At 33.3% G+C, this 25,702-nt stretch overlaps 1 protein-coding gene across 1 annotated transcript; it reads right to left on the bottom strand.

The window, feature by feature from the left end:
• Positions 1 to 627: 627 nt before the first annotated feature.
• On the bottom strand, positions 628 to 24,011 carry LOC149903613 (atrial natriuretic peptide receptor 2). Its single transcript, XM_090109126.1, has 13 exons — positions 23,991 to 24,011; positions 22,786 to 22,908; positions 17,855 to 17,968; positions 17,260 to 17,385; positions 8,529 to 8,657; positions 7,154 to 7,283; positions 6,182 to 6,304; positions 5,440 to 5,529; positions 4,692 to 4,815; positions 4,112 to 4,200; positions 3,421 to 3,550; positions 2,989 to 3,080; positions 628 to 980 (listed from the first exon to the last, which is right to left on the bottom strand). Exons 2-13 carry the CDS (start codon positions 22,881 to 22,883, stop codon positions 831 to 833), a joined length of 1,395 nt encoding a protein of 464 aa, XP_089965252.1. The 5' UTR covers positions 22,884 to 22,908; positions 23,991 to 24,011; the 3' UTR covers positions 628 to 830.
• Positions 24,012 to 25,702: the final 1,691 nt, after the last annotated feature.

Raw genomic sequence — 25,702 nt, 5'->3', positions numbered from 1 at the left:
AATGTGCCCATGTCCATGTCCTGCAGAAAAATGTTCTATAGCAAATTTGCACTGCAGTAAAACTATCTAGTGTAATAACAAATTAATGCACATATCAAAATTAAATTTACATGCTATATATTATGGGTCCTCTTCACTATGGGCAGCGTTGGGCGAATAGAGGCAATCACGATAGTGTAGAGGGCCTTAATGTCTATGATCGGTCGTCATTGTCGATATTTATTCATATTCGCCATTAGGGTGCTTTTCCGCCAATAATGTGCGGGGATGTGTAACGACTAGCGAGGAATGTTTATAAAGAACCAATCATATCACTTAATTTAGTTTGAAGTTCGAAGCGTTAGCGTTTGAGTATTGCTTCAAATTTTATTGGATTCTAGCAGTCTACCCCGGCTTCGCCCGTGTTGCATGTTTACGTTGTCGCCATAAGAACCATCCTCGTACTTCAAGGAATAATATAAAAAAAAAAAATGAGCCGTCATGGGACGCCTGGCAGATGTGAAACATCGTTCGGTTTACAAGTGAGCCTATAGATGTGTATAGCGTGGCGACCCGTCGCCATGGCAAGCGTCGCCACGTCAACAATTCGGTTTACAAGTGAGCCTATAGATGTTTCACATCAAAAGAATTATCGAAATCGGTCCAGCCGTTCACGCGTGATGTCGTGACCACGGGAAATAGGGAATCCTTTTTATATATATAGAGAATTACAACACATTCCTCGCTACACATCCTCCCACATTATTGGTGGAAAAGCAATGGCCAACATCAACGATCATTTGGGCCAACGCTCTCGATAGTGAACAAGACCCATAAAATGCTATAAAATATTAATAGTTAGTTTGGTAACGTGGCGACGCTCGTCCCTGAGAGTGTATTCTCTCAAGGAACGTGGGAGTGCAGTCGAGGGCCGCGCTCGGTCGCGCCGGGGACGGTCCCGTCCGGCCTTCTAACCAAAATGTCATCATTTCGCCTTTACCCTAGAAAGATATGAAAAATTGTATACATTAAATGCAATTTATTACTATCACTACACAGTATAAAACAAAGTCACTTTGTCTGTCCCTATGTCCTTATTCCTATGTATGCTTATCTTTAAAACTATGCAACGGAATTTGATGCGGTCTTTTTAATAGATAGAGTGATTCAAGGGGAAGGTTTTAGTATATGTTTTATCAGGTTTTAGACAAAGCGGGCGAAGCTGCGGTCGGAAAGCTAGTATAGTAAAAAAAAGTCACTTCCCGCCGTCTATGTGTTCGTATGCTTAGATCTTTAAAATTAAGCAACTGCAGATTTGATGGAGTTTTTTTGGAACGAAGTTCCTTACTTGAAAAATGAAGATTTAAGAATATAATTTGTAAAGTTTAAGACCAAGCAGGCGAAGCCGCGGGCGGAAGGATAGTATTAAGTAAATTTAATGTATATTGACATAAAATCTACTACTAACTATACTACTAAACCAGTTGAAAACTGTGTTTCGGTTGTCGGTGGCTTCTCGTTTACATGTTACGATAAATTTTATATCTAGTAAAACATAATCTGTATTCCAAACCAGTCATCTTCAATTATTTTCAATAGGTATATATATATAATAATTTTTTCAATATAATAATTTTCAAATAATACCAGGAGCAATTCAGAGCGGTTCACAAGAGTAGGATGACGTCACACGATCACAATAATTGAATGATGGCGTGTGACGTCATTCCTCATCACAGGAAGATGTCATTTTGTCGTTCGTCAGAAAAACATGTCATAATGTAAATACGTTTGATATAACTTTTGTGGTTATCACATTTTGTTAATACGTAACTTTTATGCCTTAAGTTATTTAATTAATGTAATTTCCCGTAACGTCGGTTTATAAATAAATCGGATAAATCTCTAGGGAAGAAATAGCATACTAATAATATGAAAAACTAGCTTTTCGCTTTTCGCTAAGGAAAATCTGCATAGTAATAATAATAATAATAAGGGCGTAGGGATGTGACGACCCCATCGCCCACGGTTGGAATATCTATTGTCTACGTGACAATAGATATTCCACCCGTGCAATCAGTCAACCCGCAGGACACCTTGTGGCGGGGTGTCGGGGAGTAGCGACCCCGCGGGAACCGAGTGCTCCCGGGGGAGGCCCCTGTCTTCATCTCCGGCTCGCCTTCACCGGCCGGTCGGAGTGAAGCCTGACGAGGACAGGACCCCCACCTCTGGCTTGCCTTAACCGGCCGGCCAGAGTGGAGTCGCGAGAGCTTTTAGCTCGAAGGGTGGATGCGAAGCGTAAGTGGCGAGTGGGCACGTGATGCTGGACCCTCAGGGAGCGCGTGATCGTAGTTTAAAGTCCAGGGACGCCTCTCCACCCTTAGCTGCTCACAATATGTTGCCCCCTTGTCGCACTATTGCAGCGACTTATTTCGGGGGCCCATACAGTGAGAGGGCGAGTCACCACCTGCCAACAATTTTTTGCTATATCTTAGTAGAAAGGCAGGTGCCATAGTCTTCCATAGTCCTTAATTCCGGTCCATTAACATCCCATTCCATAGCCCAGTTTATTTTATTCCCTTATCTTGCAATAGTCCTACATCGGCCGCGGACTGCCTAGGGCTGTATCTCTATAGTGCAGTCATGGGCAGGCTGCGGCTGGTGTCCCACAACACATTAAAATTCTCGAAAGGGCCTCTGCGTGTTGGATCCGTGTCCCCACGTAAGCCTTTCAAAGATCCGGGTACCGTCCTTCTGGTGGTACCCGAGTATTATGGAACAGAGAAACATAATAATAATAATAATTTTTGCGTGAAGAAGTAACAAACATACAAACTTTCGCATTTATATTTTTTATTAATTTCGCAGTAGGATTGACTACGACTGATAAAATATATAAATTTCATAAAAATCACTACAATTTTATGTATAAGAAATATAAAAAAATAGGGATTAAAAAAGCTCTTTAATGTCGAAGTTTGGCTATTCCTATAATTTTGTCCCATTTACCTTGACATCAACCATCCCTCGCGGAGTTGTGACGAAGTAGCCGGTTCTGTCAAGCGCTCGTTTCACATCTTCCGATATTTGTATCTTCATTGCTGTAAAATGTTATAATTTTCAGCTCACTTAAGAAATTAAATTAACCACCTGGATGCGTGGACATTTACAGTGCGATTCTCGAGACACTTGTGCCGAGCACACGTGTCAGAAGTGAAACTTCTTTGGCAAGATTCAAAGATACCAAAATTATCGCCTTACTCCATGACGTGATAGTATTGTCATGACGCGAACTTGAAATTTTACTCTCAACGCGCCTAAAGAAGTTTTACTTCAAAAATATAAATCATTCAAAGATGAGAAGAAAGAGTGTATTTTTTTATAATATAAATCATAAAAAATACAATAACATCCACAACAAAGCTAGTGAAATATACTAACGTTCTCCAGTACTCTCCATCCTGCTTGCTGTATTGATGGTATCTCCAAAGAGACAGTACCTCGGCATTTTGGTACCAACTATACCGGCGACGCATGGACCGGTATGGATACCACTTCTCATGCAGAGAGTCTGGAATTTTATACAAAATTAGCCTGTTGTTCAATGAATTTGTTACTTATTAAGTAATGTTAGGTACCATGAGGGTATTTAAAATTATATAAATACATTAAAGTAAGTAAATTCGAATGTAATAAGAATAAACGATAATTTAGGTACTACTTCATAAAAGTGACCTAAAAACATTCAAGGCATGTAACATTAGTTTTTTGGCAATACATATTTACAAACAAAATGTTTTAAGGATAATGATGAACTGAGTCTTGTAAATAGACCAGATAATTTTTCCACTATTTATGATTGGAAAATTAACACAGGATTAATTTTTACACAAAATTCCCGGTACATAGATAGCTAGGAGGCGAAAGGTGTTAAGAACTCATGCAATAATTTTAAACAATATATGTAGCCGAGGAATATATAAAAAATGCTCACATTGAAGCGAACCAAAATTCTACAAGCAAAAATGTTTCAAAAAAAGAAATATATCTAAAAATGCTCTTACGCTGAACCCTAGAAACAAACGAAATAAATAAATAAAAAAAGCAATAATACAAGTTTTACCTATGTTACCTGTTCAGGGCGGTGCGGCAGCCGACACATCGATGTGGCTTCTAGCAGTTCTAGTGCCATACTCGCTATTTCTGTTGCATGTCTATTGCCTATTTAAATTGAAATATATGAATTATTGACTAACATTTACAAACAGATAACGTTTTATCCAAACGTATGAAAATGTACAATTATTATTAATAAACAAATATAAACATACAGGTCACGCTGTTCACTAAGGGACCAAGTTTAATGTTAAAACCCATTGGTCTAATAAATAGTTTTGAAAATAAATTAACTTTGCAATAAAACTATTTCCGCAGGAGAAGAAAACCCGTAAAACCTTTAACCCTCCCGCCCTCCCATTTCCCGGCCTCAGATCGACCTTTTTCCTCCTTTTGCAATTGGTTTTATCCTAATTTAAATTTGTTGCTCTTTTCACACTTACCAATGCTGTGCTTTGATTTATAAACATGAAAAAACATAGTAGATGTACAATAAATAATCCAACAGTGAGCTTTAGTATTATATTAGCCATATTTTTTTTTAATTATATTTCCGCTTCATCTAAATATACTTATTTTATAAATAAAATTCTTACCATTCCTCACAGGCAGCCCTGACGCAACCATATACGAATCTCCAATAGTTTCAATTTTGTAAACATCGTAACATTCTATTCTTTCATCGAATAGCTTATACACCGAGTTTAGAAAACTTATAACCTGCAAAAGATAATCCTTTCGAATCGTGTAGCTTTGCAAATCGGAAAGTTTATGCTTAAAATTCCAATTTTTTTATCTTTCATAGAGTCGCTTCCAATAATTAAAATAAAAAAGTTAAAATTATACCGGCTGATCCATGATTTAGGGCTGATTTTTCAATTCTTAGTTAAAACTTATTCGTCGAATAACGTAATAAACTTCCATTTCAAAAATGTATTCTAATTGCTCGTATTTGACAGTTTACAGGTGAAATTTAATACTTTATTGGACTTGGCCCTTATAAATTTATAAAGAATAGAAAAAAAATCGATCATGAGGCGGGACTCGAACCCGCATCCTTTCGCGCCAATCCGTGGTTAGGCATCCGCCCCGGAGTCCCGCCTCGTGATCGAATTTTTTCTATTCTTTATAAATTTACATTTATAAAGCATTTGAATGCGATAAAACTAAAAATATCAAATTCAAATTGGCCCTTAGTATAAAATCGTCTTAAAATATAACACCTATAATACTATAATATACCTATAATAAAAACTAATTTTTAATACATATAATTATGTAAATCGACCCTATCAAATTAAGCTAACACATTATGTTTTTCTTTAGTAAGATATTATTATGTACCTGATATGGGGTCGAGACAGCGGCGATCGCAGTAAAGCCAACTATATCACTGAAGTATACAGTGACTGATGCGAAAAATTCCGCTGGTACCTGGCGTGAAAAATGGAATAGGTTTTAAAACCATTCTTATATTTTCGTGTGCTTTCTGTTTTTGTTGCTGCACTACTTATATATGTAGATAGGTATATACTGATAGATATAATGTGTATTCAGATATACAGACGTTCGTATGTATGTAATCTATAATTATTAATGAATTGAATGCACAAATTTCCTTTTGATACTATTTTAATTATGTGGAATATAATGCGGTAATACATAATCTAGATATCCTTTCTTTGAATAACATTTATTTGTATTTCCTATAAACGGTAAATTAAGTAACAACTCTGTTGTTTTGTACTAAAATTAAGTTAACAATTTATTAATTACCGATTTCTCCGAGGTTTCTGAACCGATTTACAGGATATATTTTAGTGTGCTCTATCCTTAGATAGTTTACAAACACAGAATTCCATCTTCAAAAACGGCACAACGCACATATAAGACACACGTTTAAAAAGATGGCATGATTCAATTATCATGAACGAAAAATAGAACTGTAGTGAAACCTTGCTAATTAGCCACATTTTCTTTTAACCTATCTACACCTCTTTACTTATACCTTAACGTGACCTTATTCATTGGTTTCCCGATTTTTGATCGAGTATTGCTCAACATAGTATGTTTATTGTGACTTTACCTGCTGTGTTTGTTTCAACTGTTTCGCAACACTCGCCGGCAACATTTGGTAGAGAAGGGAGTCGCTTAATTCCTTCTCGTATTCTAATTCCCTTGCTTTTTCTGATAGGTTTCTTGCGTATACCTAAAAGTATAGGGTTAAATGCCTTAAAGTAATTAAAAAATACACTATCATTTAATAATGTAAACAAATATTAAATGCAAAAATTCAATTGTAATATTGGATGATCGTGATAGTAGAATCAACAAGGGCTTATAAATTGAAAACGGTGTGATTGATTATGAAGAGATTATATTATTGATAGAATATATTATTATGTAGTCAATGCTGTACGATCTATTCCTTAGAATCTCATAGATAGCTATTTCTATAAAAAATGCCGTAACTTCGAAAACGTTTAGCGATCAAATACTCAACTATTAAATGCAAGATGACGACATACGATGGTAGCTCAAATGGCATTATTTACATGATTTACCTCGTTTACAAGGTCAAATCTTGGCGCCATCGCAGTAGCGGTCAATGACACGATCAGCTGTTTTCTCGTATTTATATATCTTACTTACGTATATGGTTATACCGAGCGGCCCGATCGGGCCACGACACAATAGATTTTCTATTGTGTCTGTGATTCCGGGGGCTGAGGGATTAATAAATAATATGTTTTTTGTTTAAGGTAACGTAGACTTGTGATAGTTCTATATTGTCGTGTTATTATTCAGAATATTGAACAAACAGTTTTAACTATCTACCATCTTTAAAATTTATCCCTATATTAATAAAATTATAATATAATAATATTAAATATTAAGTAAAGACCTTAGGTGTCCAAAAAAGGGCGGTAAAGCCACAAAAACAACACCACTAATTTTGCCAGTGTTTGAGCGGTGATAACCTATTAAAATAAGCCTTTGCTTGCTCTACTATAAAAAATATATTTTTTCCTTGTAAATATAGTACATGATTAATTACCTGTATGGTATTAACTGCATTTCTAACGAGTACTATGATGATAGGCGATATAACACACACGAGAACCAAAATGGCGGCACACACGGCTTCGCTTTGCCGCGCATTTCGTAGACTTTCATTGACGCCATTTCTGAAAACATTGGTTGGTTTAACATTCCATAATTCTTTATCGTTATAGTGTGTAGTTTCAGAAATTATGTGGAACAAAGCGTAGGTGTTTATGGAAATTTATTGTTTTATTATTTTTTTTTGTTTTTATTTGCTCTATATAAAGTTGCTATTTTTATTTATTTATGATAACATTAGAAATCTATGGCATGTAATTGTAATGCAGATTACATTTTTTAATTTTCTCAAGAAAGTACGATATCCTATTTTTCAGTTAAACTTAAGTTATAATATTATTATGATCTTAGTTATCTTTATTTTATAATTATTTATATGATCAACCAAAAGTATTTCAATGAGCAAGGTACACACACGCTAATGAACGTGATTCATAATTAATATATAAATATAAATATATATTAATAGATATAAATTAATTTTTAATACAAATTATAATAATATTATATCCATATACGGCGAACGCGAGCGAATTAGCTCCAACCACAAAACTGTATAACTACGTACACTACGTCATAGATACATTTTTGGTCCTGTAACAATTATTTATGTACCAAACAAACACGTTTTGACAATTGTAAAATCCCAATTTTCAGGATATATAAATATATTTAAAATATTATGTAGATATAGTTAAATATAGTAACAAAGGGTGGCGGCTTCATTGCGCATTCATCTCTGACTAAACTTTAGTCAGAGACTTTAGTTTAGTCACTAAAGGATCATCTTTAACTCGACAAACCCTACTCGGTCACTAAATCATCTTATACAGAGATTTTGAGCTTTTCCATAATAGTTTCGATGTCGCTATTAATGTTTCAGTGAAAAAATAGAACAAACGCCACGAAAAAATAGACAAAAAGTAAGTAATGTAGTTAAACGTAGTATACAAAAAATAGTATACAATAAATATAAAAAATAAAAAAAGGAAAGTAAAGTATCGCCTAACGCTTTCGTGTTTTTGGCATGCCTTGGCGAGAGCTATCTTTATGAAACAAAACTATCACTACCTGGCTAGAAGTGAATGAAAGCACTGCATTTAATTTCAAGATTGATATCGTAATTAGTAGTTACGTACAAAAACTTTGTTATACTTTGTTAAACTTTGTTAGAAGTTATTTTGACTCGTCAAATATAGAAATATTTTTTTCATCGGTTCGCACAAACTTTGAATGCAAAGGTCACATTAGGTATACATATATTAAGATACTAAAAAAAAGTTTTTTAATATAAATCTAGATTTATTTACCGTATATACTCCCTTAGCTGCTTTTGCACCGCTCGAAGTTTGAACAGCAGCGTCGCGGTCTGGTCGAAGTATTCTATAGCATCCGTGACGCTGCCTGCGCGTTGCTTGTTGTCAACTATTTGCTGGTTTCTGAAGAGAATGTTATCATTAGTGGGGTCATTATGTGCTATAGCAGTAATATTTCCAGTGTGGGAAAGAGATGGCGCTACACAACGTATATAGCGCTGTCTTTTTTCACTGGTTCACGTTTTTCAATGTAGCATATCAATACGATGGATAAGGGCATTAACGAAAGTTGCGGTTGTTGTTAAATCTTTTAATATTTTGTCTTTTCGAATTGAAACTTCTTTAGGCGCATTGAGAGTAAAGTTTCAAGGTCGCGTCATGGCAATACTTCATGGAGTAAGTCGACGATTTTGGTATCTTGGAATCTTGCCAAAGAAGTTTCACTTCTGAGACGTGTGCTCGGCACACACGTTCTATTTATAAGAATGTATGGAATCTTATATATTCACATAATCCATACTAATATTATAAATGCGAAAGTAACTCTGTCTGTCTGTTACTCAATCACGCCTGAACTACTGAACCAATTTGCATGAAATTTGGTATAGATATATTTTGATACCCGAGAAAGGACATAGGATAGGTTTTATCCCGGAAATCCTACGGGAACGGGTTTTTCTCTGAAAACGCGGGCGAAGCCGCGGGTGGAAAGCTAGTCAAAAATAAAATTGAACTAACTAATTAGTAATTAAGAAAATATCACAGTTCTTAGCTGTTCTTTAGGGAGATTAAAGAAATAAATTAATACAAAATATGTTGTGATTCAGAAAAAAGAAGCGGGAGAGTAAGGGAATTTACGTTATTCATGATTTCAGTCGTCAACAATTAGGCAATTAGTCAATAGTTATTTTTATTATACACTCTATATTTATAATGTGATAACGAACTGGTTTCGAAAGTCTAATTTTAGAATCCATACTTATATAAATAATATTATAAATGCGAAAGTAACTCTGTCTGTCTGTATGTTACTCAATCACGCCTAAACTACAGAACCAATTTGCATGAAATTTGGTATGGAGATATTTTGATACCCGACATAGGCTACCTTTTATTGCGAAATATGTACCACGGGCAAAGCCGGGGCGGACCTCTAGTATCTATATATAACAACAATATGAATAAATTGTTTAATTTACAAACGACGATAAAATATTATGTAGGTAGGTACTAATAAAACAAATATTATGAACCAATAATTCATGTTCATTCATATTCAAGTCATGATTTTTTTCTAATTCTTGTAGCTGATACAAAAGTAAGATCATATAGTTGTAATATTGGCTTTGAATAAACATTCCTCTATTATGCTGCTTAAATAACAATATCCATAATAAATAAGAAAAAAATATTGAAATCGTAATAATAAACACGAGCTTTTAATTTTAATAATAGGTCAATTTATAAAATGTTAAGGCCAATTATGTTATCTATTATAATAAGACAGAAGTTAAACAGGTTTTAATAACTACGTATTTCCCGATAGACTACATTAATATGCAATAAAAAGATGGATATATTATTTCAATAGACATAAGTGGTATTTTGTGCGAAAACCTCAGTTCGTTTGGGGTAATCCCAATCGCTTGTAATGTTATCCTCTCCTAGTACATCATTCTAATTTTATGCACGTAAAATTCTGCATTATATTTATTTTTTTTTCACGGAAAATACAGATGATAATATTTGGGAAGAAGATAGATTATTCTTATTAGTTAACATATAATACGCATACTGCCAGCTAGTAGATTTATGCACCACATACGACTCATATCAAATCATCTGTTTTCTATAAAAAAAACAAACATTATTCATCCATACATTCTTGCAAGCTTACCCGCTTATAACATACTAGCTGCTCCGCGCGGTTTCACCCCTGTTGGTCGTAGCGTGATGATAGATAGAGGAGCCTATAACCTTTCTCGATAAATGGGCTATCTAACACCGAAATTATTTTTCAAATCGGACCAGTAGTTCCCGAGATTAGCGCGTTCAAACAAACAAACTCTTCAGCTTTATAATATTATACTAGCTGCTCCGCGCGGTTTCACCCCCGTGGCTCCACCACTGTTGGTCGTAGCGTGATGATAGATAGAGGAGCCTATAACCTTTCTCGATAAATGGGCTATCTAACACCGACATTATTTTTTTCAAATCGGACCAGTAGTTCCCGAGATTAGCGCGTTCAAACAAACAAACTCTTCAGCTTTATAATATTAGTATAGATAAGTAGGATTTAGATTATAATCTGTATAGTACACACGTATTAACTATTTAGTATTTAGTAATCTGTGGTACCTATCTACTACGCGAATGAAACCGCGTACTCCAGCTATCATACATTTTCGTACGCACATGGAATACGAAATTGCATACCTAAACAATTCGAGATGAAAATAGATAATACATTTGAAGGTAAGCAAATAAATTCGGTGCACGTTTGCGAAACAAATTCAATTATGGGATTGTTTATATTAGACGCAGGTCAATGACCGTGAGATAGCCTTGACACGCATTACTGAATTCTTTCAGGGGCATTTACTTTTTAATTTTTATAATATTGGTTAATGTTTATAGCTCGTTTCTTTGTATTATGTTCTTTATTAGTGTTATTTCTATACTTTAACAGAAAAAATGTTTTGTCTGTTTGTTGATTTAATTTTCTCACATGATAGTAATTCAACTGATATTTGATGTATTGGGAAGTCTGTTATTTAATGTTCATAACATAAAAATATATTACGATATCTCGTAAACATAATTATTATGCTTATCTAAAGAAAATCCGCATTTCGCAATCTTATATATTACGTGTTTTAGATTTAATAACCTCTCTTTTATTTATACAATATTGTACAACATCCATCATCGTTGATCGTAAATCCTAAATCTAATCTTATTATAACATTTATATAACTGGGGACTCCCAGTTGTATACAGTTGATTTATCTTAAATGCTAAATCTAAGCGCCTTATTATAACATTTATTTAATATGGAGACTAACAGTATAATTGTATACAGTAGGACATAGATTTTTCCTCATCAAAACGTCACAGACCGTTATGAATGAAGATCAGCTATTTACAGATATATGACTCATTTGAATGCAATTGTTACGTAGTATTACGAGTACTGAATTATGCTTTATATGACGTGCACTTGAAGCACGTGCTATTGAAAATGTAATTTTTAGATAATTCGCATATTACAAAATATGTAGAATTAATAATTATTAGTAAGTAATTAATTATGAACTTCCTATATCAGCTGTAAAGAACGTTTTATGAAATGATTCGTTGAAGAGAAAAAAATACAGCAGAAAATTTTAGTTTTGCATATAAATGAATTTCTTAAATCGTTCTTGTTAATGTTAGTGTACAATATGTAAAATTATTAAATGTATTTGGATGTTTTATCGTATGATCAGATCAGATCAGATCTGTAGTAGAAATGTTCTACCTATGTAGTCTAAATAAAAAAAGACGTGTGGCACTCGGGGACTGCCGCGGTAAAGCTATTGCATGCTATGCCTTCAAGCCACACCTCCGTGTCCGTCGGAGTGGTTTTTTAGTTTTGAGGTTTTTTCGTTACGGAATTTCTCGATACGGTCCCCGCGCTCAAGGCCCGCGATAGAAGCTATGCAATAGCTTAAAAAAACCTGTAATCACTATCACTATCACTACATAGTATAAAACAAAGTCGCTTTCCCTGTCCCTATGTCCCTTTGTACGCTTAAATCTTTGAAACTACGCAACGGATTTTGATGCGGTTTTTTTTAATAGATAGAGTGATTCAAGAGGAAGGTTTATATGTATAATAACATCCATTAAATAGTGGACAAGTACTGTTATTTTTGAGGTTTCTAATGTGATGTCGTAAAAAATTACATTTTTTCCGCTTACATTGCAAACGCAGGCTGAACCCTACGAGTTTTATCAAAATAATGTACTAAGTATTGTAAACATTGAAAAGGTCTACAGAAAAGTCCGCGATGGTATATGTCTATCTCTTATGGATAACCCACAATAACTTTTTTTTGTCATTTACTTTTTACGACAAATAATGGTTAATTTTCGAAGCGATTTTAACCAATACAGCATTAATCCTTAACCAATTAAATACCTTGAATACATTGTTCATTTAATATAGATCTATATGGCCCTTTACACCGTATGATTTAAGTGAATATTTTCGAAGATATTACAGATTTAAAAATTTCGGGGCGTAGCGTTTGCGGCGGTACCGGCCGGCCGCCATTGCACCCGTGCGAAGCCGGGGCGGGTCGCTAGTACATTTATAAAGGATAAAGTTCAAATATTAGTATTTAAAACTAATGAAGTATGACGTTTTTTATAAATTGAAACATACTTGGGAAAACCGAAGAAGCCACAAGTAATTACGTCGTCGAACAAAATTGTTTACTGAAAACTTGATACATGAATGAAACTGTAGTGTAAATAGAGTTATTTATTTATCCTTTAATGCTTTATATAGTAATGAGATTATTATGAACTAGCTGTGCCCGCGACTTCGTCCGCGTGGAATAGTGACTGCATAGTAGGTAGTTACTACTTAACTTATATTGAATAAACACGTACTACCATAAATAATTAAACGAACTGTTAGTAAAATTTATTACTAAACTGAGCTAAAAAATAAAAATAAATTCCTTCCTTGTATGGATGTTTTTGACAATATATATAACCGTTTCTACGAAAAATCTATTTTTTCATTCGTTGATCTCAAAAATAAAAATTCCAATCACCAGAACGACAGGAAATTTTAATAATTTATTTTTAATTGTGTTTTGCACAATTTTGTTAAATTACGACTGGATGAAAATTTTATTCGTGGTCGTCGTCGTCGTTGGTAAGGTGAACAAATCCTTATCAAAACATCATACGCTTAAGACAATAATTAGTATCGATAGCGGATTCTATTCCTTTGCGTTTTGACGTTTGTCTCAGCGCTCAGATCTTTCCTGTCTCACGCCGTAGTAACTAAACCGTTTAGACCGTGCAATAAAAATTAAATAAAAAAAAAAACTCAACGCAACGAAGAAAAGTGCATAGAAAAAGGAAAAAATGTTGTGTGGTTTTATGAAACCACGGTAAAAGTGAAACTTAGGCACAAAATTATCGTATTTGTACGATAATGACTCCGAACACTGCTTTATACCTACTCGGCAGCCGACCGTCACGCGACATGTGCTACACAGACCAAAAAGTTTGAGACGATGTAATAAAAGTTTCACTAATTTTACAAACTTCCCGAAGATCTTTAAAAATAAATACCATTTTAAATATTTATAAAAATAAAAAACAAAGTCATCGGGGCTGCCATACCATCATTATCATATCATATACAATTATATTTTTTTTATAATGGTACTTAATTTTAAAGATCGTCGGGAAGTTTGTAAAATTATTATTTATTCCTTTTCCTTCGTTGCGTTGGGTTTTTCTTTTTAATTTTTAAATTTTTAACTTCGGTTTCTTATTTTCATGTGATATTTTCAAGTGAGCGAGACCTACCTCTACCTCCATATTACATTCCTACATACATCATATGGATATCTATAAGTTTGTTGCTCCTTGACATCTTTTAAGTTGGGCCGTAACCGTGCACAAATTGTAATGGATCACAGTGGCAAAAGAAGTGGTATCTTTAGGAAAAAAAATTGCCAAGAGCCAGGCCTATGTGGCTTTGAGTAGAGTTCAAAATTTCCAGGGTGTGGCTATCCTCTCGCTCCCATATCCCCCTCTTCTTTCACAGACTTTCAACCCTTCTCTTTCCACACCTAGTAAATGGCAGAACCGATTTTGATGTAAACCATATTATCTAATTATACCTATATGTACCTACACGTCATATCCTGTCGTTTGATGCTCCATTTGGTTTATTTATCTAACCGCTGTCACCCCTAAATGTAATAAACGGATGAACCGATTTCGATAAAACACGTTGCTCTTTTATATTTTGATATGCCGCTTGAGTATATTATTTGACCACATTCGATTATTGTTCATTCCCACTTTCACCGCTGTTATCTAATAAATGGATAAACCGAATTGGATAAAAATATAACTAATATTTTTTCCCACATTCCCACTTTTACCTCTATATACCTAGGTATAATAAATGGATGAACCGATTTTGATACACTTTATCTAAGAACCAGCGTCGGAAAATATGCTGCCTAACACGCATCTAATTCGTATTACCTGTTAGCGAGCTACGGTGGCACAAACAGACAAACATAGCGGTCAAACACTTATCACCCATCTTTTTGATGGTTAAAAATGGTTAAAAGGGGTTAAAAATATAATACGACATAATTTAAAGGACATTTTATGTATAAAATTTACCTAGAAGTAAGCATAATTCTAATTTGACCCCTTCCCCCCCTACTACCTCAGCTTACCCCCCCACCCTTGGGGACTTTCGATATGATCACCTGGACATTTATAAGGAATAATTACTGTAGCGTATAACAGATAACTTACGTTTTATCGTACACTGTATAGTGTACAATAGAATGCTTTTGCAAATGTTCGCCGTGAATACTTAAATGGTCATAACTTTTTATTTACAAACCGATTAACATGAAATAAACACTTAATGTTAAATGAAGATTACCACAATATATTAGTGAAAACCGCATCTAAATCGGATAAGCCGTTTCTGAGATTAGCGTGCACAAACATACAGACAAACAGACAAAAAAAATTATAACTACAGTTTTGGGTTTGAGATCGATTTAATAATAACCCCTGCTATTTTTTTTACATATTTTCATTGTACAGACATCACTTTTCTAGAATTTTATTATAATATGTATTGAATATTGATTGACCACGCGCAAGGTTACTAATTTCCACTACATCCTCACGCAAATCGTCAATTTTTATGAACATTGAATCTGTAAATAAAAAAAAATCAAAAGATAAGTGTACCTAATTTTAATAAAAAGCTACTAACAAATAAAGTTTTATCAAGAACTAAAGTGACCTTCTTTGGGCGTATAATATAGTCTTGTAAAAGTTATACATGATAAAAATAAAATTTCATCATTTTCTTATTTTGTCATAACTTTAACTAATTAAAAACATGAGTCTAACTATATAATTATAATAAACAATAAATATAAAAGCTACAACTTACCTTTTGTGGGAACGCAAGAAGGCGAAAATTAAAAAAAAGCCGAAGATTTTTAAAAATGTAACCAATGAACACAATCACTGTTATCTGCTATTACCCAAAGAGAATACAAATATGTACTACGTCTATTACCTATATAACTGTAAATATAACTGTAACTAACATCAAATAATAAACATCTACCCTCACTTATAAAAATTTAGTATATTCACATGAAATATAAGCGCACCTGAAATTTACTCTGGGAAGATATGAATTATTTATTTAACTTTAAAAAAAAAACAAACTCACCAACATCATAATATTTAAATTATGAATTTCCAAGGAGCGTTAATATTATGTAAATTGATTTAATTTTAATGAAATCTCATAGATGGCGCTGTTTTAAATTTGTCTTTATACTACTAAGATTCATTATACTGTTTCTCTGCCAAAATTACTTAAATGATGTAGTTTTTATAGTGTAAAGGTAGACAATAGCATGGCTTACTCAAAAACAACATTTAAACATGAGTCTTTATATTGTACGCTGTCGTAGTACACGGAATACGTAAGAAAAATAAAGGTTCACAGCTCCTCCCCCGAAGGTGATAGCATGATAATATGTATATAACAGCCTGACCCGACCTGTTAGTAATATTCATGCAAAATTTGAAGTAAATCCGTGCAGTACTTTCTGAGATTAGCCTGGACAAACATACAGACAAACAGACAAACAGACAAACAGACAAACAGACAAAAATTCTAAAAACTATGTTTTTGGCTTCTATATCGATTATAGATCATGGATTATGTATTCTTTTAAAAAAATATTCAATGTACAGTTTTGACTTTCCTACGATTTTATTATATGTATAGATGAACGTCAATACGGATGCATGAATTGTTTTTTACTAACAAATTACCTCATGACAATGTTTTCATGTCACTGAAACTGGTCTGCCCAAGAATCAGAAAGATGAACAAATTTTGATAAGAATGTTTATATTTCAATTTAAGTAGTTAAAAAAATGAAAGTTATTAGTTAAAAACTTCGTAAAACCTATTGATATCTATACTTATGTTAATAGGTACCTACCTATTTACGAAGTTTTTCCACCTGTCGACGGCAGCCAGTCGACGGGACGGCTAAAGTAGCCTCTGCCGTTCACAACTTGCCGTTCGTCTGTAAGGCTGGCCGTACAAGGACTGCTCGAGCAGTTAACGGCTGAGCGACGTACACGGACTGCTCGAGCGGTCGGTCGTTGACTACTCGAGCTGTCACTACAAACCGTGCAGATGACGGCCTGAAACGGTCGCGACTGCTCGAACAGTCCGTGTATTGCAGTGAATGAATGCCTATAGTTCACCACGCGGTCGCGGCTTCAACCGTCGCGATCGGCCACAACTGCTTGAAGCGGTCCGTGTACGGCCGCCCTAAAAACTCTGTCGATCAAAGTGTAAAAATTTGCAGGTATAAACTAGAGAGAAGATATGTTAAAAATGGTGGGTGTTACTACTTACTTCTTTTCAAGAACCTGATATTCCGGACTGTCTTCTTTTATATCCTTGTGTAGGGGGATCAATGCTGGTACCAGGTTCAAAGTATTATCCAAGAGATCTCGGCCAAGGACCATGTGACTTATATACCTGAAGGAGAAATTTAAGAGTTATCTAATAACACTAAATTTATTTATTTCAAGACAAGCATCCAGTATGTATATCAATGTATGGCATAGAACTAAAATAATACATTCGACTAGTCATTGACTGTTACAATTAATTGGTATTTTCGATTACCTATGAACTTAATGTTTATTATAATCAGTAGTTCAAAGATGGGAGGATGAAATTAAGGCTATAGCTGGAAAAACATGGCCAAGGAAAGCACTTGGAAAGATGGCTTAAATTATGGCTAAAGGCTTATATTATTATTATCAGTATGATTTAGAGCATGTTTTTTGCAGCAAAGAATACTTACCTATTTAAAAATACATTCAAAACAAATATGAAAATTGAAAAATATATCTACGAATTTTAAGCTTTTTAACTTTAATAGCTTCCCTGTTTTTTTATTTTAATTATTGTACATACTAGCATAAAATTTTTATTAGTGTACCTTTCATGAGCTCTGGACTGCAGGTATCCCCATGCGAAGTAATTTATACCAAGCACTGATGCTATGCCCTTACACTCAATACTTCGCAGAAGGTTCTTGAATCCAACCAGATACCTAAACAAACAAAATAATTACATAAAAAGAACGTGTGCACGAAATGATTTTGAATTTCGAATTTCGAATTCTCCTCTACGTTATTTTTCTTTTCTGTGCCAGCTTTTTTATTTATTTTAAATTTTAATTTGTAACAACCACGCTCTACGGTAAGCGAAATAATTTTGAATTTCGAATTCTCCTCTTTCCTTTTTTTTTATGTGCCGGTTTTAATCATACCTAGAAATATTATATAAATGCTAATAGAAAGGTAATTCCCGTTAGAACAAAATTGTCCCCACAAATGACGACATCTTTATAAAACGTACTTATTAGTCATTTAAATAAACTCTAGTAAAAAATACAATACCCTCAAACTTTGACTCACACAAATAATTTTAATTAACGCGTACATGTCACCAATTCATCAGTTTAATAGTTCACTCATAAAGAGTAAACTAATTTAAACGGTTCACTCATAAAAAAATCAAATTAAACGATGTGTGACATTTCTTATTCACAATACTTCGCGAAATCCATTCAATATGATTCATGATTTTGAGATGAATCATTCTTATGTTAGCGATGATCACAAAATCTAACTAATTTTTATGAGAAATTTACTACATAGCCGGTGTAAGATTTATTTTTTATTTGAGTGTTGCCCGCAAAATATAATTGACCGAATATTACATTTGCGGGGTGATTCTGTTTTCAAAGTAAAATAGTCTAAAAATCGTATATTTTGAAAAAGACAGTGAATGTGAAAACGTGCAGGGAGATTTCTGCATTTTTTTTAGATTTACAACAATAATTATAACCAAACTTCATTTTGCATAATATGTTACTCTAGCAACAATTTTGCCAAAGTGAAATGTCACTGGGGATAAAACCCAAAATTTAAATATAAATTAAAATATTTTCATGAACACTGAAAGTTTTCAAAGCTCATAAATTAACTAGTTTTAAAATATTATTAATAGAATTATAAATTTGCCAAATTATTTACATATGCCTGTATTATTAGTCATACAGTATTGTATTATCTGTATGCTCTAAGATCTGTGGTCATATATTAAATAATTATTGTAATCTGTGTCCCTGCTACATAATTTTTTTGATATTATTCAACTCGAATTATAATGAGGTATTTTATACGTAAATATTTATAACAGTTGTCAGAACCATTACCGTTATTAAAACCATTATTCAAATATTTAAGGAGCCACATATTATGTATTTGAACTATATATCTTATGAAAGAAGGCATCGTATAGTACAAAAGGTAGAAGGTAGGTCGGTACGCATTTTATCAAGTACTAGCGGTCCGCCCCGGGGTACATATTTATGTTTTCTCTACTCTCCTCGTACTTCAAGGAATATAATAAAAAAAGAATTATCGAAATCGGCTCAGCCGTTCACACGTGATGCCGTGACAACGCGAAACGGATTTCATTTTTATATAATATATAGATATTAATTTAAATACCGTTTATTTTTTGAAAAGGCGTGGATTATTTACTTAAAAATAAATTTTAAAACTTCTTAAATTAATGTAGATAAATAATAATTATATTCATAGAATAACTTTAATCTACTTTGAATATGTGTAACACCCTGTGATGTTGACTGTACAGTGTACTCCATAATAATATATTATAATTATTATTTCTTAATAATATGTACCATTATGTACTAATATGAGTGTAAATTGTAATACTTCATGAATGGGATGTAATATTGTTTATTCTTTACCTTCACAACAAATAGCGTGTAATAATTGACGTATTTAGCACGTAAATTCTGAAGAGTCATTGAGTGCGTAATTTAAGATTTTCTATTAATGGTTATTTTCAGACACATAATACATACATACCAATCTAAATACTTAATAATATATTTGATACGATTGCCAAATAAATAATTCATTGAAGTATCACTCGGATAATTATTTTTTACTTACTGTATCATTTGCTCATCCTCACCAACGGACAAAAACGCGGGAAATTTTCAAAAATCGTTTTTCTAATTTTGTGTAAAAATTCTGCATGCTTCATATTTATTTATTTTTGTCCTATTCGGCGATAAACGTAAAAGCGTTGACATCCTACTATATTTGAAAGTTTTTATTCCTTCAAGAAAAAACTACTGGATGTATTTAGATGAAACTTTACAGTAATATAGGTTATACATCAGACTAACACATATAGAGCTATAGAAAAACATGATTTTGCCCGCGGGTTCGTCCACAAGTGACACCGCGCGGGATCTCTAGTTTCTTTTATAATCATTGTAAAATAGTTTTGCCCGCGGATTTGTCCGCGATTGCGACCACGCGGGATAGCAAGTCTGTAATAAATCATTATAAATTAGTATAGATATAAAACAGAAGTTTAACAATTTAACAATATAAACATTAATTACCCGATCAATCATCGGTAACACGAAACTAATGACATCAAATTATTTACATAAGCGAGTTGATTGCATCGCAAGTATTGATTATGATAATCATAGATGCATCGATGGATTAACCTCATTATTCAATGGTGTGGATATTGATTTATAATAAACTAGCGGTCCGCCCCGGCTTCGCCCGTGGTACATATTTACGTTTTCTCTACGTAAAAACCATCCTCGTACTTCAAGGAATATAATAAAAAAAGAATTATCGAAATCGGTTCAGCCGTTCTCGAGTTATGCGCTTACCAACACATTTTGCGATTCATTTTTATATATAAGAAGATTATACTTAACTTTTGAACTATGTTTTACTAGATGACTTGGTGAATGTTAAAACTCAACAATTTTTATATCCTAAGTGAATAGAATGTCCTTTTTACTTGGGTAAAGCTCATACAGTTTTAAGTTGTACAGTTGAACCTTACGAACATATTCACAAAAAAAACGTACCTGAACAAAATCTTGTATGATAAAAACCGCAATCTATACTGATATTATAAAGAAGAAAGGTTTGTATGTGTGTATGTTTGGTTTTCACGCATAAACTACTGAACCGATTATAATGAAATTTAGCACACATATCGAGGGAAACTTGGATTAACAGTTAACACATAGAATAGGTTTTATCCCGGAAATCCCACGGGAACGGGAACTATGCGGGTTTTCCTTTGAAAACGCGGGCGAAGACGCGGGCGAAAAACTAGTTTACATTCCTCCGATTCTATTGGTCTTAGCGTGATGATATAATTATATAGCCTTCTTCGATAAATGGGCTCGATAATTCGAAGTCCTGACATTAGCACGTTCAAGAAAAAAATAATTTCTTCAGTTTTAAAATATTAGTAGTAATTGTACATTGAATAAATAATAAACAGCGGCCACCCATCAATACACTGACCGCGCATCAGGTTTCTTAACCGTGTAACAGCTCAAGGGGTCAGTAACAGTAAACAAATCGAAAACCGCTACGCAAATATACGCAAACAGTAGCGGTTACAATTTATTGTAGAGTGATTAATAAATATTGTGCAAGATTGTGTATTAATCAAAATTGTGTAATAAAAATGTACGAAATCAGAGAAATGATTTTTTTAAATATTATGATTAAGGAATTAATTGGGCCAGAAAATGTATAAATAAGAAAATTACATAATAAAAAATAGGTCAATAATTATGCTACTATTTTAAACAAAAATTTTTGGGTAAATAGATTGCTCTGCGATTGCGATTGATACTCTCACGCATGACGCAACCCTATAAAACGGCTTAGCAGGTAATATGTTATAGACCGGGAGATACTGACACAAAATTTCGAGTCATTTGTAACAGGATGGCGGTTTTACAGGGTTCTTAGTACGCAATGACAAAAAGAAAAATGATGGTGTGAACGCTGGTACCGGCGGCTTAGTCGCGTGGGCGTTAGTCGAACTCGTCGGAAAATAGCGAAAGTCAAACGATTTGTAACAGTATGGCACTTATTTTTCCTGTAAGTTTGAGGATCAACGAATATAAATACAAAATTTCAAAGATCTAGGTGTTGGAAATCTTCACTTATATAAATTAATAATAAATTTATTTTTTAAGTATGACAGCACTTTTTCTCCCTACTAGAAGTATGGCAAATATAATAATGGTCACATTTTATCAAATACTCTCCAAAAAGCCAAATGCAATACTGGTACAAAAAGATAGGCGAAATAAAAAAAATTTGCAGATTTTCGGCGGTATGGCGACCATTTGGAATCGTCCGAAAAGTATGGCATGGCGATTTTCGTAAATGGCTGCACGACGATGGTTACCTGTGCAAAAGTTAGCTTGGTACAAATGGTTGAATAATTGTTTTTTTTAAATCAACACATTCGCGTCGGTATGGCGGGCTGTAAGTCATACCGGAAAAGTATGGCATGACACTACCGCCTACTTCTTTTTTATGGGCTATCGGTAAATTCTAAAATTTTTGTGTTACAAATCGTTTGACTTTCGCTATTTTTCCGACGAGTTCGACTAACGCCCACGCGACTAACCCACCGGTACCAGCGTTCATACCATCATTTTTCTTTTTGTCATTGCGTACTAAGACCCCTGTAGAACCGCCATCCTGTTACAAATGACTCGAAATTTTGTGTCAGTATCTCCCGGTCTAAATTATATTTGTAAGTTACATATTATAAAATATACGTACTGCCTACTGGTTACTTATACTGTATTCAAACTGAAAATACACTAGCCGAAAAATTGTAGATAATAAAATATTCTCCTTAGAAATTACAATCTCATACAAAACCCGACGCGGACGTTCCTAAAAAATACGGCTCTCATTTGAAATTCACAAGGATACGGAATTCGGAAAGACAAAGTGTCTCGTTAAATCATACCTCCATATAGTACTGCTATCGGTGTCCTTTATTTCCTTAGTAAGGTGAGTCAGTAAGGCAGCATTCGCGTTGGTGTACCATTCGACGACTTCCGACATCGAAGTACCCGGATTGATCTTGGCCCTGGAACAGATTGCGTCAAATTGCGTCAAGTATGTCGAAATGTGTTAATGTGTGACAAGTGTGGGGTTCCCTACATCCGTGTACCGTCAGCAAATATAAACGGATATTAAAAAACAAGAAATAAGAGCACCACTTTACGTATATTTCTTTTCTTGTTCATGGAGCTATGTGGTAAGTGATCAAATAATTTAATTGAAATGAGTTTTTATACAATTTATACGGCCATGTTATGTTTGCAAACTTTACAAGAATAGACGCTATGTCAACATGATCTACTTGATATTATTACTATGCAAAGACTGTGAATTAATATTGTATATAAGCAGCATTAAGGTCCGTAATCATACTGAACGCAAGTAAAGCTGGGCCGGTCCGCTAGTATAATAGGAAGCTAGTATTTTTATTAACTTTCTTTGCTTACAGTACGAATAGGATAAAAGAAGCCAGGAAAACACCCAAAGGTTTAATCAACAATTTTCCTGTGCTGACCAGAATACTAATTTTTAATTAATCACCTTAAACGGATAGCACATTGGTATTACCTACAACTAGACTGTTGTGATTGCTTAAAATATAGTTTATTATTATTTAGCCATGGCTGTTCCACTGCTGGGCAAAGGCCTCTCTTCCCTTTGACCACTAACAATAAAGAACTTACAAGTCGACGAAAATATAGTAGAGTAGAAGTAGATACTATTTTTATAGGATTTCATCATTGAAATGTCGGATCTCATGATCACACACAAAGTTTTCCTCACGAATCAATATTTTATATTCTCTCAAGTTATCTTTGTTCCGGAATTTAAGGGACTTTAAGTCCAAAATTAATCAGTGCACTACAAGAGGCTCTATCTTTCTGCGTAATTATGAGACTGTGTAAACTAAAATATAATTGATTTAGTAGTTTTTAAATGTAACCGATAAAGATATTGCAGTCTTTCGACGTTAAAATGTATAGTTATAACAATAGATGCACTACTTAAGTATATCTAGGAATAAATAAAAAAAAAGAAATAAAAATATTATTATTACACAATATTGCGGTGCTGTGGTTAGCGCGCAACAAAAATAGGTAGGAATACTCACTTACAGAGAATGTGGTATTAAGCAATAATTACGTGTTCACCCGACTCATCTGGTTTTTTATAATAACCCAAGTTGAATCAACCCCCTTAAAATGTAGCTTTTAAAACACATTACTAAAATGCATTTAAACCATCTTTCATGCTTTACAAAAAATATAAAAGATCTCAGAAGGAAAAACTTTTTATTCATGTAAACTATTAAAAGTATTTGTGATTTTTTTAAACAACGGAACGAATTCAACAATCATCAGTTTAAATAACACAATCAAAAATATTTAAACCTTTTATTATTCATGTTAATGCTCGGAGCAATTATCAAGCCTGGAGAAGTAACAATTAATTGAACAATATAGCACTAGTTTGGCCTTTTTGGCTTATGGCAAAATGTCATGCGAAAAAAGAGGACAGATATATGTCAGTTCGACAGTTTGAAATGACATGTGCCCATGTCAATTTGTTTCAGTGACCAGTCTGGTCACGGACGCATGGTGATTTTAATTATTATTTTTGAAGTGAAAAACGAGTGTTTTAGTTTAATTTGTTATTTTGTGAAAAGACAATTGACTAAAGATAACATGGCTTGTGTTGCTTACGGCTGTAAAAGCCGTAGTAATGTGAAATCGGACGAAGATAGAAATTTGTCATTTCACAGGTTAGTGTTTTGATCAATTTTTTTGTTAATTGTATGATAAATAAGTTAATTTACCTTATTTTCTTAATCATCTATGTTTTATCTAACCGTAATCATTGAAATGAAATCATAATCAGCTTAGTTTTTAGAAAAAATGCAAAATATAACTTCCATAGTGTTGTGCAATTATCGATACTTGAGTAGGAACGAAGTACTTCATTGATAATGACTGCTTTAGGTTAGGAGAAAAAAAAGGTATTTAAGTATGGATTTTATTGTTATTTGCAGGTTTCTGGCTTGAGAACAATTAAAAGATGTTTGAAAAATTGGAAGCCTTCAAAACATTCTCGGCCTTGTTCAAATCATTTCGAATCAGACGGGAAGAAAAGTAAAGTGCTTTGCAGAGATGCTGTGCCACAAGTTTAAGGTGGCATCTATTTTAAATAATAAATATTGTAATTTGGTAATTAAGTATCGAAATAAAATGTTGTTAAAAAAATAAATGTTTATTTGTTTTATTTGAAGCAATTTATTTTAAACTTGTACCAATTTTTTCCTGTGGGAATGAGTTATTTTCCTGTGGTAAATTGTAGCTTATATGTTATTCTGATGTTTAAACTATATAATTGTAAAGTTCCATAAAAACTCATTCAGTAGTTTTTACGTGAAAGAGTATCAAAATATGTCCATTCTTATATAATTTTTGCTTTTATAATATTAGTAGGATACGACTATTGATTTGTAAAAAGATCAACTAGGTGGAAGTCAGATTCGCGCACGAAGGGTTCCGTATAATTCTATGAATGAATCTATGAAAACAGGAAAAAATACGTACCTACCTTTTTACGAAACCATAAAAACAACCTAAACCGAAATACCTTATAATATTTTTTTATAAATACCACTACCATACAATGCAAGGCAGTCAATACGCAGCGTAAATGAATAATTCCAAATTAAACGAATCTTAAAATTTGAAATTACCTATCCATAATTCAAAATTAAACGAATCTTAAATTATCTTCAAGCAATTTTATAACTTAATTTTTTTATTTATCGATATTTTAGTATTCGATAA

The sequence above is a fragment of the Colias eurytheme genome, chromosome 13 (assembly GCF_061535395.1).
Source record: "Colias eurytheme isolate Ceu_HAF_F1 chromosome 13, ilColEury1 Martin Lab GWU primary, whole genome shotgun sequence".
In the NCBI taxonomy this organism is placed as follows: Eukaryota; Metazoa; Arthropoda; class Insecta; order Lepidoptera; family Pieridae; genus Colias; species Colias eurytheme.
This window is presented reverse-complemented; position numbering and strand designations above follow the sequence as displayed.